Below are 21,463 nucleotides of genomic sequence, written 5' to 3'. Positions count from 1 at the left end.
AATGATGCTAATTAAGGTTAAACAATTAGTTTGAAACATGATTTTAATGCAAAAGGATAAATAGCCTCTTTAAGGGTAAAAACAAATCTGTCCATAGAATTTTATCATATCTTTGTAAAAGAAACAACATTATTTTCACAATTTTATTGGTTTACTCTATCACATATGAAAGGCATGCAGGTATACATTAGCTTTTAAATGAATCACTTTTCAGGAGAAATTAAACATTCTTTCAATGAGCTGTAAGGGTACCAACAAATTTGGCCACATTTGTATAATATCTAAGATATAAATATATAATACTATAATATCCTCCTGAGACCCAAGGAAAAAAGTGTCCTTCAATTGTAGGTTATTTGTCTTTGGAGGAAATAAGACATCTTAGAATTTAGATTTTTTCAAATTTATTCTTATTTTAATTTCACAGCATGTCCTCTTTAGTGCACAACAAGAATAAATACGTTTCCCAACATCAGTGAAAAAATAAATGCAAAAATACAATGTCCACTACAATGGACATAAATTAATAGGTCGGGTTTCAGGAGGTTATAATGTAATATATAGAATACATAAAATGTAAATATATCTGAAAAATATGTAAAATATAAATTATATATACACTCACCTAAAGGATTATTAGGAACACCATACTAATACGGTGTTTGACCCCCTTTCGCCTTCAGAACTGCCTTAATTCTACGTGGCATTGATTCAACAAGGTGCTGAAAGCATTCTTTAGAAATGTTGGCCCATATTGATAGGATAGCATCTTGCAGTTGATGGAGATTTGTGGGATGCACATCCAGGGCACGAAGCTCCCGTTCCACCACATCCCAAAGATGCTCTATTGGGTTGAGATCTGGTGACTGTGGGGGCCATTTTAGTACAGTGAACTCATTGTCATGTTCAAGAAACCAATTTGAAATGATTCGAGCTTTGTGACATGGTGCATTATCCTGCTGGAAGTAGCCATAAGAGGATGGGTACATGGTGGTCATAAAGGGATGGACATGGTCAGAAACAATGCTCAGGTAGGCCGTGGCATTTAAACGATGCCCAATTGGCACTAAGGGGCCTAAAGTGTGCCAAGAAAACATCCCCCACACCATTACACCACCACCACCAGCCTGCACAGTGGTAACAAGGCATGATGGATCCATGTTCTCATTCTGTTTACGCCAAATTCTGACTCTACCATTTGAATGTCTCAACAGAAATCAAGACTCATCAGACCAGGCAACATTTTTCCAGTCTTCAACTGTCCAGTTTTGGTGAGCTCGTGCAAATTGTAGCCTCTTTTTCCTATTTGTAGTGGAGATGAGTGGTACCCGGTGGGGTCTTCTGCTGTTGTAGCCCATCCGCCTCAAGGTTGTGCGTGTTGTGGCTTCACAAATGCTTTGCTGCATACCTCGGTTGTAACGAGTGGTTATTTCAGTCAAAGTTGCTCTTCTATCAGCTTGAATCAGTCGGCCCATTCTCCTCTGACCTCTAGCATCGACAAGGCATTTTCGCCCACAGGACTGCCGCATACTGGATGTTTTTCCCTTTGCACACCATTCTTTGTAAACCCTAGAAATGGTTGTGTGTGAAAATCCCAGTAACTGAGCAGATTGTGAAATATTCAGACCGGCCCGTCTGGCACCAACAACCATGCCATGCTCAAAATTGCTTAAATCACCTTTCTTTTCCATTCTGACATTCAGTTTGGAGTTCAGGAGATTGTCTTGACCAGGACCACACCCCTGAAACACATTGAGGGGAACATGCAGGAACAAAGGCAATGCAGCACATATGCACAATGAACCAATGAGGAACAGAGCAAGGGCAGGCAGATATAGGCTGAGTCCGAATTCAGAGGTGGCATCTTTCTAAGGCTGCATTTGAAGACTGAACGCATCATGGCAGTGGGACATGGTTGTCCCATTTTGAAGGCTCCTTCAAATGCGGTCTAGAAATGCGTCCTCCATCTATCAAGTCCAAGGTATCCACCCGATGGATCCTTCGCTGCCCAACATATCCCAAGATTCATTGCACAGAGGTCAAGTGTGTGTATCCCGGCTAGACTATAAGAGGGGCGCTTCGTCACTCCTGGGGATGGGCAGGAAGAGCTGGTGATGGCCAGACCGTCCCATTTGACAATGCTTTCTTTTTGACTATCGAAGAACGCAGCCTACAAAGGTTATGCCTTCCTAGACCTCTTCCTTTGAAGCATGCAGTCCCAGACACAGCTAATGAAGGCTAGACAAGAAAGAGGTGCAGGCCATTGACAATTAACCAAACACTGGAGACACAGGTGAGGGTCATAATCACCAATACTACAGACTCAAACACTAAGAAAGCAATGCACTAGGAGATAGTAGGAACTGGGATTACAGAACATTACTACAAAACTAGGAACAGTGAATGTAAGACATCAGTGAAAACTAACAGGCACAAATAAGAAGCAACAAAAATAATGTGAACACAGAACTAACAATTTAAAACTTAAATTGCCCAACAAGTCTAAAGCTTGCCTCTACTCAGCCTCAAACTCAAGATGGTATGGTTCTCAGTAAGGGAACACACTAGGGATGGTGAAAGGATCTAAACACAGAGGGAATGGGATGGCCAGTGACCCCTGCTGGTTAACAAGGACACGAACAGAGCAAGAAAGTACCCTAGGTCTTTGTTATTTAGTATCAAAATCACAAATAGGACACTATAAAATAAAGGTAACTATTACTACACTGAGCAAACTGAATATTTGCTTGTAGTTCTCATCCTGGCATCAGTTGTTTTTTGCCTAAAGCGCTCTTCTGCTTTTTTTTTCCACCTGAAGTGTTCTTTCAAGAATTGTGTTGCTAAATATTTGTTATGAACATGTTGCATCTTGAAAGTAACAATTTTTCGTGATGGTTTTCCTAACCAAACGAAACAGCGCGTGTTTATAAAGTAAAGAAGTTAAATATCCTCCTGAGACCCAAGGAAAAAAACTGTCCTTCAGTTTTAGGTTATTTGTCTTTGAAGGAAATAAGACATCTTACAATTTAGATTTTTTTCAAATTTTTTTTTATTTTTAATTTCACAGCATGTCCTCTTTAGTGTACAACAGGAATAAATACGTTTCCTTACATCAGTGAAAAGATAGATGCAAAAACAAAATGGACATAAATGAATGGGTGGGTTCTCAGGAGGATATATACAAGTCACTGGCCTTAAACGCCTTTAAACTGACAATGCGGTAGAATGTCCTCATTTCAAGTTCTTGGGGATTGTTTTATAATCACCACCTTGTGAAGGTCAACAAAAAAATCATTTACAATAAAAATGGAGGTCCATGTATTTCTTTGTCCTCTACAAATAGCTGTAGACAGCAGGTCTGTGGAGTGATTTCAAGACTGTGGCAACTCAGTAATCAGATGTGACAGCTCCTGTGAGCTGTACAGTGTCATAATTGAAATTTTCTGAAAGTTAGCATATGTTTCTGTACTGCTATTTGTTAAGATGTCTAACTGGGTAGAGTATAGTCAACACCAATTCAATCTGCCTGTTGCTTGATTGATTAACCAAATCTATGTGTTTTGGCCATTGCGTAACAATTGAAGGTGTATTTAATAGCCCCTCTCCAATGACTGGCAAATCCCCAAGCCATTTTGAGTTTATGAGTTTAGGGCAAGCATTCAGGTTTGACTCTGTAACTGACATCCCCATGGAGATGTCATACTGATTGATGTCTGTGCCGTCCATGTCGACAAGGAATCTCTGGATCTCCTACCATTGAAGGGGGTGCAGTCTCAGAGTAGATTGGCACAGTTCCAGATGGATATGGGTGAATTCATGTGCATACAGAAGAAGCCTCAGATATAATATTTGAAATGCACAGCACTGTGACTGGCAGATTAATGTAGATGTAATTAGGCTGTAGAGAGTAGCATAGTGATTCAAGACCCATATTTGTATTAAAACTGAAACTAAATTAAGTTTCTAGATGTGGCCTACTGCAGTACGTGCAGAACAAATCAGGCATGATTTATTGCTTTTATACAATCTCCCGCTTCAAAGATGGGTCATGTGGATTATTGTAAATTTTGCAGGCTATGAACCTGTTGTAGCGAAAATAACAGCATGGTATACTATAGTTATTTGAAACTACTGCAAGCAGGAGATAAAGAAGATGAGGAAGATGGAATAGAAAGGGAAAATATCCATGGAGATAATCTAAGGCATATCAAGGGAGACCAGCCAGGAAAATCTGTCTGGAACATTCTGCAGGTGTTGAGGAATAGATAGGCTCTTCAGCAGCAGAGCAGGGTCAGTCAGATCAGCATAGCGATGTTTTCAGGATGTGGCAACCATTAAAAGATCATAAAAATTAAATGATTTTCCGGGGATATGGTTTGGGAGCAGTTAAGAATAATGACTCAGATGTCAATTCAGGTAATTTTGCTAGTCAGAAGAATGTTTGACTTTCCACATAATACTTAATTTTCCTTAATATTTGTATTAGATTTTACCTTTGATATGGTGTTAACATTGCATTTTAATAATTGTCCTTTAACTCACATCAGTGTGTTTCTATTAGAGAACGTGTTGGATATTTCTAGAATAAATTAATTGAAAACAGAAGTGTGAATTACTAGTATGTGCTTAGTTCCCAGACAGTACACTATTTCTACAGCCAATCAAATGTCTTACGTGGGACATTTCTGCATGGATTCCTTTATCCTCCATCTACAGCTTAATTTTTTCTCCACTTGAAGACCTTGGTTGTTTGGACCGCCACAACATTTCCCTTGTGCTATAGCACAGCCACTAGGTGAAACTAGCTCAATAGTCTATGCAGGCAGTGATATTTTACTTGGAAAGGAAACGCTGTTTATTCTTGGTCCATTTCACTGACGCCATATTTTTTTGGTAAATGGGCCCAAACCTTTATAAGGATCTCATACATCTCAGGCCTCTTATTTAAATGTAAGAGAGGATGAAGATGTTGAGTGAAGCAGTGAGAAGACACAAGATTCCATGCACTTTCTCCCACACGTTAGATTTGAATGGGATGCTGAGAGCTTGGAGGCAGACAGGGACACCAGGAGGGTGTGGTTTTGATTCCCAAATGCACCATGTATTTATTGAACCTTAACATGCTGCAAATTTCCTCAAATGACAATGTGGGTCACAAACCTCCATCTACTTCTTCTGTACGTTTGCATGAAGCCTGGAGCCTCTCCCCAGCAGCAGTATTTACCACCACTCCTTTGTGTGGGGCCCCCAGAGTTTGGGCCCCCCCTATTGGCTACAAATAGTCACTACACTAAATATTAAATTACATGCCTTATTTAGATTATACTGAAGCAGCGTGTTCTGCTAGCCAGCAAGCTAGCTACAATCTTCTTACTCTTCTTCTTCAATCTTCTTACTTTTTGAATATGGCCCCAGAAAGCTCCGTGATACACAGTCCCATGGGACTGCAGGACTGTGTAACATGGAGGAGACATGCAAACATCTCCAAACATCATCTCACCATCATATTAAATATATGACTATATTAATATATTAATGGGTTCTTTGTGTTTATGCATATCAACACATCAAGAGCCAGAGAGTGACATAATTAAGATTACAAAAAAACACAAAACCATTCTTCAGTAAAGCCAAATTTACACCAAATTGAGGCCTACTCACACTTCACTAAAGCAAATATTTTGGCTTTAATATTTTGGCCATCATTCGAAGTAAACACGATAATTTCCCACACATTTTCTATGTTTTGTTCTATCTGCCACGGGGAATAAAACCGGTATTCATGTTTTAGGTGGCCACAAAACGCTTTTTCAACGATGAACAGCTGTGGCGTAAATTTTGTGAGATAATATGCTCAACGCGACAGAAATACACTGCACCTAAGTATTATGCGCAATTACAAGCGGTATAGTGGTCCCTTGCGGCCAAGAGGTGTCAGACTTAAATATAAAGAAGAAAATGAGCGCTTTACTAACCTTTTCTCAGCTTCAATAACAGAAATATCCTCCACGTAGCACGTACCTTATTCCTTAAATGTAAAATTTTGCGTTAGTTATCAAATTCGTGTTTCCTAAAAAAACTATTGTTGCAAAAATAAATATTTCTGAATGTTAATGAATGACTTATGAATTCTGGATGTAAAGGTTAGAGCCTTTTGCTATTTTTTTCCCTCTTTTAATTGTCAATCTCGCCATGTATTTCCGAGGATATTTAAGTCAACTAAATTTTGATAAGATTAAATTTATAGCATTAATTAATTATAAGGTGCCCCCTAAGCAATTTTGTTTTAATTATAATTAATTCGATGTCCTACATTCTAGTCTTCCTGCATCATTAACTCCGTAATGGTCAAGGACAACTGCATATAAATTACGAAGAGGCAAATTAAATCAATATGCTACATGCAGAATCCATTCCTACTTCCATGGTCCAGGTTTTCCTGGAAATAATAGGAACTTACTTGAAATTGAAGCCTACAAAAAACTACTGTTGTGCGGATTTTATTACTCGGTTTGCCGTTGAAATGTGGAAAAACCAAAGCCTACAATGAAAATCATGACCTGGAAATTCCATAAGAGAAAGTTGCATTTGGGTTCACGGCAATATTGATATTACCCTCGTGTGTGATTTAGGAAAGCAGACATTTTTAGCCCTGGATTTTTTAACAGGGAACACGGAGTCCTGGGAATGCCCGTTTTGCGGACTGTTCATTGAATGCATATGTGCGGCTGCGGTCGTGGAGCTCTCCCTCCTGGGCATGCGCGGTACATGTACAGGCGTTTAAAAGTTGGGGCAAAGATCTTTCAGCTTTAACTTAAGAATTCTTTCTTCGCAGACAACTTTTCGTGCCATTAGGCTGGACGATGATATCAGTGGTGCTGGCGACGGCGCTCGCCGGATTTGCGGCCGCCCTGGTCTTCCAGAGGATGTTTTACCCCTTCTTTTGGGATGATTTGATTTATTACCTAAAAGTTCGGCAAGTTGGAGGACTGATGAGGTTAAGGATGAAGAATGGTGTTGTCACTTTCATCGACTGCTTTGTTCACCAGGCGAGGAAAATCCCCGATAAACCCTTCATCCTTTATGAGGGTCAGGTTTTAACATATCGGGAGGTAGACATAAGAAGCAACAAAGTGGCACAGGTATTCAGGGAATATAGTGGTTTGAAAAAAGGAGACATCGTCGCGCTCCTGATGAACAATGAGCCCGATTTCATCTGCGTTTGGTTCGGACTTTCCAAGCTGGGCTGCGAGGTCGCATTTTTGAACTTTAACATCAAATCCAAGTCCATTCTTCATTGCTTCCAGAGCTGCGGTGCAAAAACTCTCATCGTAGGCAGAGGTATTGGAGAAGAGCATGTATGTTGTTCTTCACGCTGGCGTTAAGTGTCCTTGTCGCAACGTTGTTCTTGCATTGTCGTGCGCTGGAGCGGATCAGCGGAGCTACAGCAGAGGCGTGCTACGTGCAGCTCTCTGCCTACATGCGGGGGTGTCTGTGGTGCGCACGCGCGCGCGGGTCTTTAAATTTAGAACCGCGTGATATTACTTTGACATGTGTATGAACATGCGTGATGGCGTAAGACAATTTTAAAAATGTGATAAGTACTCTGGAAAGTTTACGGGCGGAGTGTTATTGACTGTTCTCTCGAAACTAGGGCTGCTTCTTTTTTAAATAATAGGCTAACTGCTAAGTAGTAGACAAAATTAGTCATTATAATGTATCTATATCAGAGCTGACAGCATAAAAATAACTTGCAAAAAACAAAGTATGAATTCTTATAAAATATCCATTGAAACAAAATAACATGATTATACAGAATTCTATAGAATTTAATGACCATACCAGCTAATTTCGTTGTCCAGGCAACTGTACAATGACAATAAAAAGTCTTGAAGTCTTACATTTAGCTGTATTGAAGATTATTACCTGCAGTGTCTGCACAATGCACATCTGATTGTGGGTCTGAATCTGTCACTTAATGTGCAGTATTCCATGTGCATGACAAAATGACTATATGCCATTAAGGAAATGTATCAGTTAAAGGGGCCTCGGTGCTAAAGGGGTTACAAAGGATCCATTGAGTCTATCACTGTACCATTCTCTATTGTGTAGTGCATGCATGCTATAAAATATCATATCTGGGAGCTCACGGTGCATTGTGGGATGGGTTGTGGCTTCAGGTGGTTTGTGGCTGCTGTTTCATCATGGTGTTTCTCTTGGCTGGGGATAATACTTGCTGGCACAAGCCTGGGTGCATTATTTTCAGTATCATGATTCGTAAACTTAACTCAGTCCTGGATAAGCTTCCATTTCCCATGGCAAGTTTACTTTGGGATTCTGGCCAACGACATTAAAGCAGGATTTTGTGCATTGGTAAATAACCGTACTGCATTTTGTATGGCCTGCTGAAAAATGCTGGGTGTGTATAGTTCACACTGCACTAATCCTGCTGTGCTCTAAATGGCTTTAATCATAAATGTCTATAAGCATTTTCTTTCTGAATGTATTCATTAAAAATATGTTAAGATTAAAACCACAAATTGCTGAAAGCAAGGACAGAAAAAATAAAGGTAAACCAGTTCATTTTGCAGTAGTCAGGGTTTTTTTTTTTTTAATAAATGTATTCAGTGGCCACCAGGGGGAACCTTTTGCAGAAATGAAATGTGGCTTCTTCCGTTACTGAATTATTTATAAAAGCACCATGTAGCTGTGAAGTGTAAAAACTCAATTCAGAAATGCAGCAGTAATAGAGTAATAAACACGATTACCATGAGAGCCTGAGACAAAGGAGCTTAAAAATTATTTGCATATCTATCCGTAGATTATTACCTTGAATGTAACAATGTAGATAGATTCAAAGATATAAGAAAAAATATGCAAGGATAAAACGCAAAAAATTGGAAATGTTTTAACTGATGTTACATAAGTCTTGCGAAGTTTAACTCATATTTTATTCTAGAAAGCGAGGGAGACGGTAATAATTATTGAAGCAACCCAGAGAGGAAGGCGTGCCTAAGACCTTTTGAGTCAGTGAGCAGAGCATCCTGGGAGATTCAGTCTGCCAAAATCATTAGCATGGAAATATCTAAATGATGAATTAGTGAAGCAGTACCCTGACAGCCTTAGGGCTGATTTTGTGCCTTTAAATTGAAAAGCAGCATTGCAGGCAATTTGTCTATTAGAATTATTAAGATTAAATAATTAGGGAATAACAAGGGTGCAATACAGACTCATAATAAAACTGAGTCAACCCTGGACTGCTTATCCTTCCCGGCTGTATTCATGAAGCAAGCTTGGGGAAATTCTGTAGCTTTGACCTTGTCTATCTCAGTCCCGTTGGGACAGGAGCAGGAAACAGCCATTGTACACAGGCTGTCTGCCCCTTTCAGGCATGTAGGAAGAATACTGAGTTTGGAGAATCCGTCACATTGAATCAGGTCATGTTGAAACAGGCTTTTTTTTCTCTCACCTGTCTGTCTGGTTTTGACTTAGCTGACTGTTCATGGCGCAAAGAGGAAATTGCTTTCTGAAAATCTCGTTGCGGCTGCGTACGCTAATGTTTTTAAAAAAGTTCAACAATAAATTATTATGTGCTGTGTTCTATCTTCCCCCCAGACTTGGTCATGTCCCTGGAGGAATTGCTGCCCTCTTTACAGAGCAGTGGGGTTGACTTGTGGGTTGCAGACGCCAGCTCGCCTTGCCCGGGCGTGAACACTTTACTGGACAAGCTGGAATGCGCTTCAGGCGAGCCACTTCCCGTAAGGGGGTTTCCTCCCGCTGACATCATGTCCAACTTCCTGTTCATCTTTACCTCAGGAACTACAGGTATACAGTTTATGCTTTTTCTGGGTGGGTTTTAGGTAGGCGCTGTGATCTGCTGCAAGGGACCTTTCAGTCAAAACTGTGGCTTTAAAATTGTTTGGGGTTTTCTGGCCGGTAAAATATTTGCACTTGCAAAAGTCATCTTATACCTTTTTTGCCCATAAGATGGATTTAGAATGAATGAATGAATGAATGAATGAAACTTTGTTGTCATTAAACATTCAGTACAATGAAACAGACTGAAATCCAGGGTTAGGGGGTTATAACTATGACCAGAGCTGGCAATGTTAAATTTGCCATATTAAATTTGCTGACACTCTGTTATCACCTTTAAAATGTTTAAAATACTCCCCCTACAGTGCAGAACTGCTTCCTTGGTTGCTATGATCATACATATTCACATTTGCAATGGAAGCTTTTGTTATCTTTAATGATTGTCTTCACAGTTATTAATTCGAGTTCTCTGTTTGTTACCTTGTGATTCAAACTGTCACTGTCCGTAGGGCATTCACAAGCAAGAGAACTAGCTATTCCTGACTGCCGTGTTCTTGCCTTTGCAATTGCATTATGCTTCATGCTGCTGGTGTGGCTGTGTGCATCATTGCTAGGGGATACAATTGGAAGTGATTATTTGCATCATAAGCAGAATGCATTTTCACCGATGTCTTTATCCATACATATCCACTTCATAAACTCGATGTCCTTCGTCCAAACTGGCTGGAATAAGCAATGTCTAACCTGTACTGGAGGATGGTCTGACTTCATTTTCTTCACTTCACTCCTGTGTGTTTTTTTGGTAACACTTTCCTTGACTCAAATACTTAAAGTAACTCAGTTAAAACTGATGAACAAATCACAAACAAAAATAGTAGCTACTTCAGATAAAAGATGTGTCGTGATTCATTAATGATGAACAAATATGAGCACAGTATTTCACTTGTGTTATTCATTACTTGCCCCTTCAGTAGTTACTTAGTAGTTCCTTCACCAGTTCCTTCAGTTGGTGACAAAGGTTTACATAATTAACAGATATAGTAACAAATATAGTAACTGCTTGAGATAAAAGATGTGTCACAATTCGTTAATGATGGACGAACATGTGATCGTTTTTTCACTTGTGCTATTCCTTAGTGGTTCCTTCAGTAGTTCTTTTGTTAGTTAATTCAGTAGTTCGCGAAGGCTCACAGAATTAACAGAGACAGAAACAAATATAGTAATTGCTTGAGAAAACGTGTCACGATTCGTTTACGAGGAAAGAACGTGAGATCCGTCTGCAACTAGGACTTAGTTTGAGGTAAATTAATACATAAGTAATCATAGTGCTACATTATTTGTGCCCCTTCAAATAAAGTGTTACCATGTTTTTTACTATGCACTCCCTTCAGCGGTCAACCGCCAATGCACGTAAGGAGTCTGACAACATGGACGTATAGAATACGCTTTATTTAATGAAAAGGTTAGCAGGAGCTAAACTACATTTTATGTGCCATGATATACTTTCTTGCTATTCAGATATGCATAAAGTCTTATAATGTTTTTGTAGGTTTTACACACAGAACATTAGTACATAGTACGTTCCATAAATGAACAAATGTTGTTAGATGTGTTGTACAGAACATACAGCGATTGGTGGAAATCAAAAGCACTGCAATAACTGGAGTGTCATGTATCTCCACAGCGTATGAACAGTAGGGTTGCGAAGGGGTGGAACATTTCTGGAAACTTTTCGGAAACTTTCCATTCCATGGGAAGTTGAGCTGGGGAATTTTACAACTCTAATTAACACCGTGGACAGAAATGCTGATGGCTTTTGTTTACCCTGAAATACCTGTGCTGTCTTTCAGGCCTGCCCAAGGCGGTCCGTGTCGGGCACCTCAAAGCCGTCATGTGCCAGTGCTTTCTGAAGATATGCGGGGCCATCGCCAGTGACAATGTGTACATCGCTCTCCCACTGTACCACATGTCGGCCTCCCTGCTGGGAATCGGCGGCTGCATTGAGCTGGGTAGGGGGCTGAAGACAGATGGCGGTCATGCGAGTAGCTCACGTCCCACCGCTCGTGTTGTTTTTGTTTGATCTGGTTAAGACGTCCTTCCACCTGACAGCCATCCAAATTAGGGTCCCTGGTAATGATACAGGTGATCTAGAGCCTATAACTACAGCATACCTACAGTAGGAGAGGGATTTACGTTTACTTAATTAACAGACACCTTTATCCAAAGTAACATAGAATTGAGAAAGCAGGTTCTGCCAGCGTCTGGAGCAGTTGGGGTTAAGGGCCTTGCTGACGGGCCCAACAGCTGCGTGGCACGACAACATGGATGGACCCATGAAAAGTTCTACCAAATGGGGCACCTTCCTTCTCCGGACCAAAGTTACCATTATCCACGCTCACAAGCCCCTTTCTCTCCCCCATGGTCGGGCCTACCCAGTGTGAAATCCCTCTGCTGAGAATGGGATTTGAAACGGCAACCTTCTGATCACAGGCACAGGGTCGTAACTCACGAGCCACACACCACCAAAAACAAAAGGGATGCCCATGACTCACATATACTGTGCATCAACTGCCAGCAGTTTTCAAACACCAATAAATCTAGTCTTTGTACCAATTGCCCAGGCAAACAGCATTTGGCCCATTTCATTCCAGAACCTTGTTTTTGCCTCAGGAGCCGCATGTGTTTTGAAAAAGAAGTTCTCTGCAAGCCAGTTTTGGAAGGACTGTCAGCAGTACCATGTGACTGTGTTTCAGTACATCGGGGAGCTGTGTCGCTATCTCGTTACCCAGCCCAAGGTAAGTCGGCTCCTCACGTTGGCGCCACGCGTGAAGCTGCCCGCCCCCCTGTCATTAAGAGCTGTCAGTTAAAAATAAACAGTGAGACCTTCTAAGGGGCCATTAATGGCCCTTTTTCAGAGTGGATAATGGCGGCCACTCATGCAAGAGGCAGCTTTGGAAAAGCCTGGCAAATCGAGTAGTTTATTTAATCTCGCAATTAATTTAATATGGCGGGATTACAGATGGTTTCCACATGGTGCCCTTGTGCTTTAGTCTTATAAAGGCCACTTGTTGCAGCGCCACCATGTGGTTTGGTATAATATAACTATTACAGTTACAGTTAATTATAAATAAAGGCAAGGGTGAGTTTGTTGGTTTGTTGTTTCTGGGGTCCCACTCAAAAAGTAATTTCGAGAACCCCCCCCCCCCCCCCCCCAAGACGTTTAAAAAATAAAATAAATAGCTAGTGAGTCAAGTCAGAGGATTGTGGCTAGTTAGCTGGTCAGCAAAACATGCTGCGTTAGCATCCCCTAGATAATGAATGCATTTGTTTAATTTTCAGTGTAGTGACTGCTGGTGAATGGCAGTGAACACTACTGCGGCAGAAAGGCGAAGCCTCTTTCACTGCTTAGTCTCACTGGATTTTAGTGTGAATCATCACGTCAATCTTGGGCGGGGTGGGGGGGGGGCAAGTCATGCTGTCTCACAGTTGCAGTGAATCATGGATCCGGGGGGTGGGCCTGTTGGTAGGGTGTCGAGGAGACAGCTCACAGCGTGCGACTCGCAATCGGGAGCGGACTGCGGCCGGATGTGTGGAGGGAGTTTGCCAGGCGTTTCGGGAAGATTCGCATTTACGAATCGTATGGCTTGACCGAGACCAGCATCGGCTTTGTGAACTACACCCGGGAGGTCGGGCCCATCGGCCGCGCTGGATACTTCAACAAGGTCAGATCTTACCACAACATTGATGCGTTTTAACATCTAAATAGCATCATTTCGTATAACCAGTTTGGAAATGCTAGATTTGAACCCTTTTCAGCTGATCAAATATGCCACTACTGCCAGTAAAGGGTATCAGCAGTTAACCCTTGTTTTATTTGCTTTTGATGTCATCCCATTAAACATATATGTCACAAGAGGGTTAATGAGACATGCCAGTGATCAAGAGGAAATCGAGCAACAATGTTGTTCATGGGAGTTTTACTTAGACAAAAAATGTTCTGAGGGCAGAATGAAAAATGATTGGTTCAGAGAAATAACCAATCAGATTGTAGAGGAGGTGGGTCCAAGCAACTAGAGGAGGCAGGACCAAAGAATCCTCTAGTTCACAGGTGTCAGGTTTGGATGCTGTACAACCGAATAGTTACTTCAGCATTAGTTCAAATACAAGAACTCGTGGCCATAGGTGGAAATTAGCGGGAGAACATTTCAAACTGGATTTAAGGAAGCACTTCTTTACACAGCGTGTAGTCAGAGTATGGAATAGTCTTCCTGATAACGTAGTGCAAGCTGAATCCTTGGGTTCCTTTAAATCAGAGCTAGATAAGATTTTAACAACTCTGAGCTATTAGTTAAGTTCTCCCCAAGCGAGCTCGATGGGCCAAATGGCCTCCTCTCGTTTGTATAGTTCTTATGTTCTTATGTTCTTATGTTCTTATGTTCCAGTCCTGGAGGGCCGGAGCCCTGCACATTTTTGGGTTTCCCCTCGTTTAACACACCTGATTCAACTTCTTGTGCTAATTACCACATAGCTGTTGAGCTGAATCATTTGTGGTGGAACAGGGAAAGAACTAAGTTACACAGGGCTCCGGCCCCCCAGGACTGCAGTTTTACACCCCTGCTCTAGTTGCTTGGACCTACTTCCTCCACAGTCCAATTGGTTAGCTCTCTCAACCAATCATCTGTCGTTATGTCCTCAGAGCATTTTTGCACAAGTAAAACTTCCATGAGCATCAATGTCTCCTGCACCTTACTTTGAACTCTGATCGCACAATTTTTAAACAGGTGTTATTTGTTCTTGTCTTTAATGTCTTATTATTGTGTCACATAGCACTAAAGAGCCTACTATCTTATTTCATTTTGTGTTGTGCAATATACACTGAAATTGACTTGGACTTTCTGACATTTATTTTACAGAGGAATTTGCCCTTTGAGATCCTGAAATATGACCCTTTGACATACGAACCGATCCGAACGGACGTGGGGCGCTGCGTGAGAGCTAATAAAGGTTAGGTCTATGACACTGAAATCCATTTTCTCAATGTCTGCCATTTTTGATTCTGTCCGTGTCCCGCCAAAACGGTGTTCTGTTGGGTTCTGAAGGAGAGACCGGCATTTTGGTCGCCCCCTTGTCGGCCACCAACCCCTTCCTGGGCTACGCGGGGAACCAGACGCAGTCAGAGAAGAAGCAACTCCGGCATGTCTTCCAGGAGGGCGACCTCTACTTCAACACTGGGGATCTCATGGTCCAGGACCATTGGGATTTTGTGTATTTCCAGGATCGGATAGGAGACACCTTCAGGTACCACAGTCAAGCTTTGTTTTTTCAACTTTTGTGAAAGAAAAGTGTATAGGATTGGGGAGACAGTTGTTGAACAGGGTCAGTTGTTGAACAGACGTATAATAGACTTCAGCAACTATCCCCAGTTATAAGTGTCTCCACTTCCACTTGCTTAAGGCCCCTAGCAACAACTCTGATGCTTATGAAACACAGGACACCAAAAGCACACAGATTAATGAGTAAATATGTGCCAGATTTGATTCAAATTGTCCCCAGTCTCCTCTACTTGGCTGATATTTATTGAGTTTTTAGGGGAAAGGCTTCCATGAATGTTCTTTATCTCCATGCGCTGCTTACAGACCAATTCTGCAGTGGGAATATATTTCTGCGATGGTTCATTTTCATGCTCCTTGCTTCTGGTCTTCCAATCAGCGTGCTTGCAGCTGCTGGCGAGGTCCAGTAAAGTCTGGAGGGGAACACCGGTCCCTTATCCCCACCACAGTGTGTGAACCACCTTTTTGTTGGAGCAGAAGCTGAGACCCATTCAGACGGGGGGGCGAGGGGGGAGGGTATTTGTGAAAGCCTCCGCGGGAAGAAAGGAGGCCATTTCCCATTCACAGCAGCCCGGGTGACGCGGGACCTGCTCCGGTGACGGCCTGTCAGTGACAATGCAAGCGCTTCAATGGCGAGCTAATGTGCTCACGGCGGAGCCGGACACATGTATGCGAGGGCCGAGCGGGAAAGGCCGAGCGCCACTGAAAGCCGTTGCCACGGAGGGGAGCGTAGCCAATGGGGCTTTCCATTGAGGGCGTGCCAGCAGGTCAAACGCTTGTGCCCAGGGAGATGTCTGACAGTGGCCAGGGTCATAATACAGACAGTGTGCAGGCAGTAAGTACTTCATTACTGCTTTGTAGCACCTCACTGTGGCCCTTGCAAGACGCACGGCTCAACTCGCCATATTTTCCCACCAGGTATTTGTAACATCGAGTTAAACACAGGAAGAAATACACTTTACACTTAAATTTATTTTTGTTTAGTACACGCTTAAGTCCAAAGCACCGTGCAAGTGAGGTGAATAGCACAAACATGTGCCATCAAGGAGCCGACTAGATATACAGTAAGTGCAACTAGGCTGAGCGTCTAGTGAACGTCCAGGCACAAGTGTAAGCAGTATTGGAGTAGGAGCTACACGACGACATAGAAACAAAACAAGAATCTAAGAAGACAGCTATTCAAATCAGCAGAAAGTGAAGTATTAAGAACATTAAGGGAACAGGTGGCTCTTGAGGTGTTTCTGGATAGAATCTGATGAAATGCAGCAGTGTTTCTCAGTCCAGTGCTCGGGGAGCCCCAGTCAGTCCATGTTTTCGCTCGCTCCCAAGTCCCTGCCAGACAATACTGAAATAAGACGTATGTGTTCCCTTGAGATTGCTTCTCTTTTAAGGGTTTAAATTACAGTGAGTCTTAAAATACAAAAATAACGATTCAAAAGACCTAGAAGGAAGGCAGGGCAGTAACCCCTTCACATTCGCAAACTCTGTATTGTGGTTTTGGTTATTTGCAAGTTGGCTGTGGACAATTAAACGGGAATACGTTTGGCGCTTATTGAAAGGCCGCAGAAACTCGCAGACGACGCTTAAGCCAAAAACAATACTGAAAATGATTTGGATCACATAAAATCACATGATACATGTACAATATATTAGTGATACATATTTGTTAGTGTAAGTGTATACTAGGCCTATATCTTTAATATGAAATGGTTTGGCTTGAGCAAACCGCGCATTTTTGTCTCGTCAGTTAGCCGCACTCATGCGTTAGCTGCCTTTGTCACTGTGGAATCTCACAGTAACTCAAACTTTTCAGTGCCGTTAATTTAGCATTTTTAATAATGGATCCAAAACGAAGTGCTCCCAGTGCATACAGTAGTAACTTTGTACATACAAGGGCATAGCTTAGATGTTTGTATATTATACAAAAAGGTCTATATAGGAAATGAGAATGCAATTTAACATGCAAAGTGTACAGTACAGTACTGTTTGTTTAGAAATTGGGAACAAATAGACTTATGTTATTGCTAGCAGACTGTTATGGTTTGAGATTGGGGGGCCAAGTATGATTCCTGAAGTGTCACGTTCGCGGGGATCTTCCACCCCTAACCCTTGCTCATGTGAAGGGGTTAATGTATTGCTTTGCATTTTTATTTATTTATCCGATGCTTTTATCCAAAGCAGCACCCTTTCCTGTAGAAATAACTGGGTCAAACAGTGGAAATATACTGAAAGCACTCTTTCAATGCTGGGATTTGAACCAGTAACCTGCCGGTTATGGGTACAGCATCCTAGTCACACACTGCCCCATATTCATCATGAATGAAAATGAATATGAAATCTAATGCTATCAGCTGATTATGAGTGTCACGGCCTTTGGTGACGTGCCGTTTCCTTCTGCACAGGGACATGCATACAATGGCAGCACCAGGTTTGGGCTCATGAGTCTTAAGCCGTGAATGTTTTTTTCAGTCATGTTTTGTTTGTTATATGTTTAATCTATAATGTGTTTTTTTTTTGTATAGATTCACAGCCGCAGTGGAGACAGAACTAATGTATTTTGAACAGAAAAGACAGACAAAATCTTATCCTTTTTTAATCTTGAATTCTGACTCATCGGCAGGGTTCTGGGCTAAGCCTCAGATCTCCTCAAACCTTAGAACCTTCCCTGCCTACATCCCTTCGTTCGCAGTTCCAGTTCCTTCATCAGTAAACCCAGTGGACTCTGAGGGTTCAGTGTTTCCCTGACGACCAGGCGTTTGCTTTTTATGCTCGTCTGAGCAGCTCATGTGCTGCTGAATAACTCCATGATTGGCACATTATCCGTTTGCACAATCCAGCTCCAAAACCAAGGGTTGATCTTTGAACACACATGTAACTATCTCGTGACATCCAAAATGTTCGGACATATGAGTCCTGTATCCTTAATACCCACCCAACACCCACAAAAATTTGCTGTATTTAAGAAGCGGGCGGGGAATGACCTACCTGCCTGCTGTCAATGTGATTATACTTAACAGAGTTTATTTCAGTTCCTTGCGCAGTCTCTTGTTTCATATGCAAACCAGTAGCGCCATCTAGTGTTCAGTTTGCGACCTGTTCTGAGAAACACAGTCGGGAATGGGAAAACCGGCCTCCCTCAGCGGTCTCGGTGATGTACATTCTCCGTTCCAACGAAGCTTTGAAAAACCCATTCGTGACTGGACCACACAAGCTATTCAAGTACAAAATGGAGAGAGGATTTTCAAAAGTCATTACCTCATTCGGGAAATGAAATATGATACAAAAAATATACTGTTTTATTTAATGCTAATCCCAGAGACTGTCAGATTCGATTTGAGGGATCTCCTATTGTACACAAATGTGACATAAATGTATCAAAAATACTAGCTTTTTAATAGCTGTAAAAGATGATGCTGTTAAATGGAAAAATGCTTTAGCTTTCTGTCTCCCTTAGGATAACAGCAACTGCTAAGAAGAAAAATTATATAGATAAGCGGATGAATGGATGGATGGATATACTGATGGTTTTTATACTATACATTCAGGTGGAAGGGAGAGAACGTGGCTACGACAGAGGTGTCGGAGGTCCTGGGTGATGTGGATTTCTTGCAGGAAGCAAACGTGTACGGCGTGACTATTCCAGGTGACAAAAGTCATTATGAATTTCATCGTTCAGTGGAAATTAAAGAAACTTTTTAGCCAGAGAATAAACCACAGAAGTGTTAATTGTAAAATCTGTGCTTTTCCCTTTCCTTCATTGCTTGTTTTGGTTGCCAGTCTCAAGTTGTGTTTTGTAGTCTGGTAACTGTAACATCTGCCCGTCCATACTTTTTAGATTCACCCTCCTTCGATACGAGCCACGTTAAAGGCTGTTTGCTATGGGGTATCTCACGAGGGGGCTAGCTGTACCTAGTACAGGTTAATGCTTAGATGGCAGGTTCTCAGCTAGGCCCTGAAAGCATTTAAAATGGCTGTAGGGGCTATACGACATTTCACATGGAAGATCAGCACTTGCCTTACACGATTTTACGCTAAATCAGACACAATAAAACTGTTCCCTTGTAGCCGGTTAGCTATAGCTAGCAGGATTACGCGGTATAGCTTGAGCCAAGCAAAACTTGTTACGATGTTCTTTCCTGGGGCCCAGGGTACGAAGGCAGAGCCGGAATGGTGGCGGTCGTCTTAAAATCCGACCAATCGCTGGATGGGAAGAAGCTATATAGTCACTTGTCGGAAAGGCTGCCTGCATACGCCTGGCCGCGGTTTCTGCGGGTTCAGGTAAGCGTGTCATGGGGGGGGCGGCATAATCCCATAAAACTGAAACGAGGCTATTTCTCCGCTGAAGAAAAAGATACTTTTAGAGAAATGTTGACTCTTCATAACTCGAGACCAAACATCAAACCATACTGTGGTCTTTGGTGAACCCTTTCTGCTGATTCATAGTATCTATTCACATAACAATATAGCGATTGGTTATGCTGTTTGTACCAAGCGCATTATTTTTCAGTAGACAGAGATGAGTTTCACAGTGCTATTTTTGTGCCAGTCTGATAGAATAGGTGCATCATTCCAGCTCCCCTACTAGACCATGGCTGTATATTCCATCAGATTGCAAACATTCGACTCATCTTTTCATCTCCCCCAAACATCTGGGAGACATCTGCAACCCTCATTGCAGTTGTAGCGGATGAAATGAGGGAGACTAGGCTAATGCCGGCTGGAGCGTCCTTCTACGGAGAGCGGAACGTCAGTGCTTCTCGCTCGCCAAGGATTCGCGCTTCTATTTAGGAAGGAGCTTGACGAAAACTGGGGTGATTTGGGCCAGATGTCTGCCTTGGCGTTTCAGAGTCGTTAGGGGTCTGTGTGGTCAATGGTAACAGGGTTCTCAGCTCTGTGTCCTGACCCGCATGAACTAATAGAAGCCTGGCTGAGCTGTGTTTTAATCTTCAAAATAAAGACTGATGTTCTTGGTCGATGTTCATAGTGTGTGAGATTGAGTATTTATCTCTAGTGCTGAACCAAAGTCTATTAGCAGGGGGCGCTGTACTGTTAGTTCATATTTTTCTGACTTTTTTGATGGGAAACATTAAAACGTTGTCCCTGTCTTCCCCATGCTCCTCAGGTATCCCTGGATGTGACGGAAACATTTAAACAACAGAAAGCAAAACTGGTCCAAGAGGGGTTTTCTCCATCCATTGTTCAGACGCCCCTGTATTTCCTGGACACGTCCAAAAAAGATTACATTCCTCTCACCGAGACTGTGTATGACAGCATCATAAGTGGAGAAATAAGACTGTAAAACAAGCTGTAAAAGAATATAGCTAAAAAAACAGGGATCCATTCATAAATGAGTAATTGTCTCAACTTAGAAATGATTTTGATAATAATTATATAAGACATTGTCTTATATAAATTCAAAAATATAATGATGGGAACAGGTTTTAAACTTAGCAACTGAATGAATAAAATTAAATTAGCTCATAGGGATTGTTTTTCTTTTTTAATGGATTTATCCCAGCATGCATTTGAGTTGCTCTAGCACTTTTTAGGTGTTTTTTTTTCACTTTTTTATGGTTTATAGTTATATTGTTGCTGACAGCCTCAACTTGTGCTGCAGATGAACGGAACGGTGTTTGTCCATCTCATTTTGGCAAAAGACGACAGATCACATGTAATTCGGGGACCTTTGATGTCTCTTCCAGCAGATTTTTAAGGGTTTTTGTTGAGACGTGTTCACATATAGATAAGATGTATACTATACACACACATGTGAAATGCGTCAACTGGAGAAGCATTTCACTACATTCCATCAAATCTTCCGCGTGAAGTGTAGCTTAGCAGCGTAGCTTAGCAGCGAACGCCGAGCTGGAATTCGTTTGCTGGATGATTTGTCTGAGTTTTTTTTTTTTCCTGGGGCTGCATGTGCATCTGCTTTAGGCTCAAGTAAAAATCTTATATTTTAACTCTTTAGTATGTTACCATTCACACTACTTGCAAGTATTTAAATGACTGTTGAAATAGTTGTAATTCATCTAAATTTTGTAAACTTGGTTACGCATTTTCCATCTGTATTTTGCTAAATAAAGGATAGTACAAGTTGTGCGATTATGAATTTCTTGACCACTGTTTTGATGAAGTTTAATTATGTCTCCTTCATAGCTTCTCAGTTTGGAGTAATGTGCCAGAGCTTCCCAACCAGAAAAAGATCATAATGAGGGAAATGTCCCCCAAAAATTCAATTTTTCATTGACTGGTCGTCATTGGAATGAGTCAAACTGGGAAGTGTGCAGAGGCCAAAGGGTTAATAAGCATTGTCT

The 21,463-nt window shown here is 41.6% G+C and overlaps 1 protein-coding gene across 1 annotated transcript; it reads left to right on the top strand.

The window, feature by feature from the left end:
- The first annotated feature begins 6,602 nt into the window (after positions 1-6,602).
- Positions 6,603-21,252, top strand: LOC111861033 (long-chain fatty acid transport protein 6). The gene is made up of 10 exons (XM_072714781.1): positions 6,603-7,341; positions 9,616-9,825; positions 11,667-11,825; positions 12,487-12,611; positions 13,344-13,538; positions 14,730-14,820; positions 14,916-15,114; positions 18,692-18,789; positions 19,294-19,424; positions 20,269-21,252. The coding sequence occupies exons 1-10, from the start codon at positions 6,864-6,866 to the stop codon at positions 20,443-20,445; spliced, it is 1,863 nt and encodes a 620-aa protein (XP_072570882.1). The 5' UTR covers positions 6,603-6,863; the 3' UTR covers positions 20,446-21,252.
- Positions 21,253-21,463: the final 211 nt, after the last annotated feature.

This window comes from Paramormyrops kingsleyae, chromosome 7 (assembly GCF_048594095.1).
Source record: "Paramormyrops kingsleyae isolate MSU_618 chromosome 7, PKINGS_0.4, whole genome shotgun sequence".
Classification (NCBI taxonomy): Eukaryota; Metazoa; Chordata; class Actinopteri; order Osteoglossiformes; family Mormyridae; genus Paramormyrops; species Paramormyrops kingsleyae.
Note: the sequence above shows the minus strand (reverse complement) of the source record. Positions and strands in the feature narration are given on the sequence as shown.